General features: G+C 36.2%; 1 protein-coding gene across 1 annotated transcript in view; it reads right to left on the bottom strand.

Annotated features, from left to right (window-relative positions):
* LOC106535946 (neuroligin-4, X-linked) overlaps positions 1–4249 on the bottom strand; it is a gene marked incomplete at its 5' end in the record, with an annotated part of 17473 nt that overhangs the window by 7473 nt on the left and 5751 nt on the right. Inside the window, 1 exon segment of the mRNA XM_014033100.1 lies at positions 2863–2987. Within this exon segment, the coding sequence (XP_013888554.1) occupies positions 2863–2987 (125 nt within the window).

Below are 4249 nucleotides of genomic sequence, written 5' to 3'. Positions count from 1 at the left end.
ACCTTCATAAACTTGAGTAACCAGTGACTATTCTACAGACTCAACCAGATAAAAAATATATTTTTAAAAACAATAAAATGTAAATTATGTTCTAAAATATATAATTTATGGGGACTAAGCTGGAAAAATAAATATGAAGGTCAATTAAATTATAAAACATGAGGTAAAGTTCTCTTTTTTTTGTTTAATTGGTTAGATTAAGTTGTATTTATTTATTTAATGGTCCATTTATATATTTCTGCTTTTATTTCTAATTATGACAGTTTTGGTCCTGCACAGTAATTAGCATTTTTGGCTAAAGCATTACTAAATGTGTTAATTTATATCTTATTAAGTAAGAATCATCCTTAAGGATGATTTAAGTTGAACTAACCATCCATTGCTGATTAAATAATGCTAAATAAGGTTTTGTTATTAAAAGTGCTGTGAGTATTGATGAATATAAATCAAATAACATCAAGTATAATATATCAATATATCACATAAATGATTAATGCTGGTGCAGTCACTGGCAGGAGTGTTTGGTAATCACACATCTAAACATTGAAACATTGAACTGAGATGATTGAGTTTTGGCACATTTGCACATTTAATCAAATGATTCTGTGATGATAGCAAAAATCAATCCATTCCCTCATGATCTATCATATGTAGTTCAGATACTTACAGGAAGTTCAGCTCTAATTTATTTGTTTGAACCTCTGAAATGCCACAGAGCTGAAGGAAAGCTTCAGAGAACTTTTTTCTCAGCAGCCAGGAGTCCTCTGAGGCTCCAGAGTTCCTCTCAAACTGACCAACAATTTCACCAGACATCTTTCCAATCAATATCAAGGTGACATGAAACAAACCGATGGCAGCTAGCATTTCCTCGGAGGAAATACGGTTTCTTKTTTTACTCTGAACATAACTCAAAGGTGATTTATTTGTAGATCACTGACTTTTGTCCAGTTTATATTGCTGTTACAAAACTGTTTTGATGCACGGTTTGAGCACCTGCAATGCCAACATAAAACTGAGACAGAGATGAATGGGCACGTGTTAATGTGGGGATATCCTAAAAAAAATAAAAAATAAAAACCTTCCTGAAATGTACAAACAGGCACTTATTTGTGAGTTGTTTGTGTCAGCAGCTAAAATGCTGCAAATGAAAACAGCATTACACTTTTACAGCTGTGCTTTTATCCTACATTTCCTCACGTATCAGTGCACGACAAAAAATAAAAAGGCAAACCAACACCCAGACGCACACAAGCTTGGAGTTAACACCCACACAGAGGCTTACAAAATATACATCAGGGAGTATTGCCTCCCTGGTTAAATTGAGCTGTCGCAGAGTTCCATCATCATCAGAGGGGCTCTCAGCAGAGTGAAATCTCTTTTCAGAGAAAGTTCCCCATTGATAATTGAAGTGTAGACCAAACTCTTCACATCCCTCCATCGTGATTTCTCTCAACAGCTTGCTGAGGTTGTAATGACAATACAGGCTGTGCTAGAAACTGCAGACTTAATGTGATGTTACTGCTGTAATGCATCCACATTAAAGACAGCTTTCCTCACATCAAAATATGCCACTGCACCGTCCTGATTCTTACATTGTCAGACAGCGTGGTGAATATTTAGATCAAGGTCTAGACTGCGGATGTCTCTATAAGTCTGAGAAGGTCTCGGGGGAGTGAACCTCAGTTGGATTAATTATTGGTAATTACTCACTTCTAGCTCTGCAGAATGGAGGTCCACCTTCAACAATTACTTTTATCTTGTATTTCAAGTCAGTGGGGAGATAAAAAAGAGCTCTTATCGGTGTGTGCTGTCAGGTTTGTAAAGTTTTAACGTGGATTTTTTTTCACTGTAACAATATTTTTTTAGCCACTAGCAGGTATTTCATTTTCAATTTAATATATTGAATATCTTAGCTTGCGGCAATTCTGTTTAATTTATCATTTTGAGTAAACTCTCACTCTGGATTAGAGTAAAAAAACTGTATAAAAAAAGAAAAGAGTTGTCAGAATCTGTGTGCTTCTGCCAAACGTGTCCACAGTTCTGATTTTATGACTGTATTTAAAATATTTTTTCATCAAGAGAAAGCTTTTTGAAGGACGAAAAATAACRTTCTTTATTTGCTGGGATTTTTCAATGTTGTTTTTCTCTAATGCTTCAATAAAACTCCACTTATTTTAGTAGAAATGCTCAATCCATAAAATCTAATATTTATACTGCTGCCTCGCAGGTTGAAGTTCACTACTAATCTCATTAAGCCTGAGGTTTTCTGTGTAGAGCTTGCATGTTCTTCCTGTGCGTCTGCGGTTTTCTCCCACAGACCAAAAACATGCATTTCAGCTTAGTTGGCAACTCTAAATTGATCTTAGGTGTGAGTATAACTGWCTCACCCAAGCCCCTGACTCTAAACAGGACTAAATTGCTTCAAAAATACAAAAAGTTGGGATCTATGCTACAAAAATGTCCTTGGTTTTGAAAAAAGGTTACCAAAATACATTTTCCCACACAGCATTTAGCTAATAAATATGCATATAAATATATGATGTGAAGGTTTTAAGTTCTTTATTGTTATTCAGTCCAACAATAATAAAATATATGGAAAGTAAATCAATCCAAAGAGAAGCTGTTCATCTAAAAAAAAATTCTAAGATTTCAGTCTCTGCTGAGTTATTTCGGCTTGAAAGCAATTGGTTTCTATAAAGTCACGAGTGAGCCAACAAATTCATTGTGTCTATGATGGCATTAATTAAAAACACAGCAAAAAACAATCAATCTCACTTTAGGTGCTTTAAAGAATAAAAAATATCAGTTTAGCTTTCTTTCCAACTCGTCTCTGGATGAGCAACAAAAGGTTTAGCAGCTTACCCAGTTTTGGCAAAGTTGGTCCAGTAAGTCATGACCACTGCGCTCAGCATCACGTCGTTCTTGGAGAAGTTACAGTTGAACAGATCAGTGGGACCCACCATGGGCACGCCAAAAACATAGGGCACCTACACACACAAACACACACACACACACACACACACACATGTTCAAGCTGGAGGAACTGACACATGACATTTATTCACTGAACAGCTGCATCATGTCGAACTCTTATTAAAACTAATTCAATTTGAAATGTTACAATCCTCCCAGATCTGTACAGCATTTCATTCCGAAAATACATTAGATTTAACGAAAGCGTACCCAACCTGGAAATAAAAGGATTTCTCTTTTGTTGCGCTTTCAAAGAGGGGTCGGCAGCARAATAAATTCAACAAATATTTCTGCTTAAAGCTGAGGCAGGCAATAATTTTATGGCATCAATGGGCACAAATTCCGCAACCTTTCAACGCATTGTAATTAAAGTGGTCTAGGAAAAATGTTCGACTTCGGCACCTCCTTGCTTTTCAGGCTTTAAAAAGGTCCTTGTGAAGGAAAATTATGCAGGAGAAGATAGTATTTTAGCAGTGCTGAAAACACACAGCAGTGGCAGCGAAGAAAGTAGTTTATTAGTGTGACGATCTGCACATCAAAGTACATCAGTATCAGTACTGCAGTATCAGTACATATTGTTAATCAGTAATAGCTCAGCTATTTGAATTTCTTTGTTGGGTTGTGTAGTTAGATTTGTATCCATAACCACCGGTTTGTGCTTATTTGATGGAAAAGGCTTTGCAGTAATCTTTATATTTGCTGGATAARCAGCATTTTCTGCTTCATATCTAAAACCATGCTGTGGGGGTAAGAATCGGAGCAGAGAGCTCCCTTATGACAGCTGCCTCTTCTGCTAAGACCTCTGGGCGTTCCCAAGCCAGACTAAAGATATACTTTTCCTGCCAAGTCCTTAGCCTGTCCTAAGGCCTCCTCCTAAAGACAAGTTCAAACACTTCCTATGGAAGATGTCTGAACAGYATCCTTATGAGATGCCCAAACCTTGTCAACTGAACCTTTTTATTTAAAGGAGACGTATCATGCTTTTAAATCCTTTTTTTGTTTCACATTTAAATCATTTAGTTGTGGCCTATATAAAGTGTAACTGCAACACTTTGGTTTGAATTCCTTCTTATTGTAACTCCACAAGCCCCTCTTTCAAACTTTCTCTGAGCTGTGATCAACTCATTTTGACGCTGTCTCTTAAAATCCAAACAAGGGGCTGCACACCCCGTCCCCTCCAGCTTCCACACTGAAAAAAATGATTTTGGGTGTAGTAACATTTATTTAATTGTTCTTTTAAATTTTACAAAAAAATATCAAAACTTCTAAACTACTA

Source organism: Austrofundulus limnaeus, unplaced genomic scaffold (genome assembly GCF_001266775.1).
Source record: "Austrofundulus limnaeus strain Quisiro unplaced genomic scaffold, Austrofundulus_limnaeus-1.0 Scaffold1624, whole genome shotgun sequence".
Taxonomy (NCBI): Eukaryota; Metazoa; Chordata; class Actinopteri; order Cyprinodontiformes; family Rivulidae; genus Austrofundulus; species Austrofundulus limnaeus.
The sequence above is the reverse complement of the archived record's forward strand: the minus strand, read 5'-3'. Positions and strand labels throughout refer to the sequence as shown.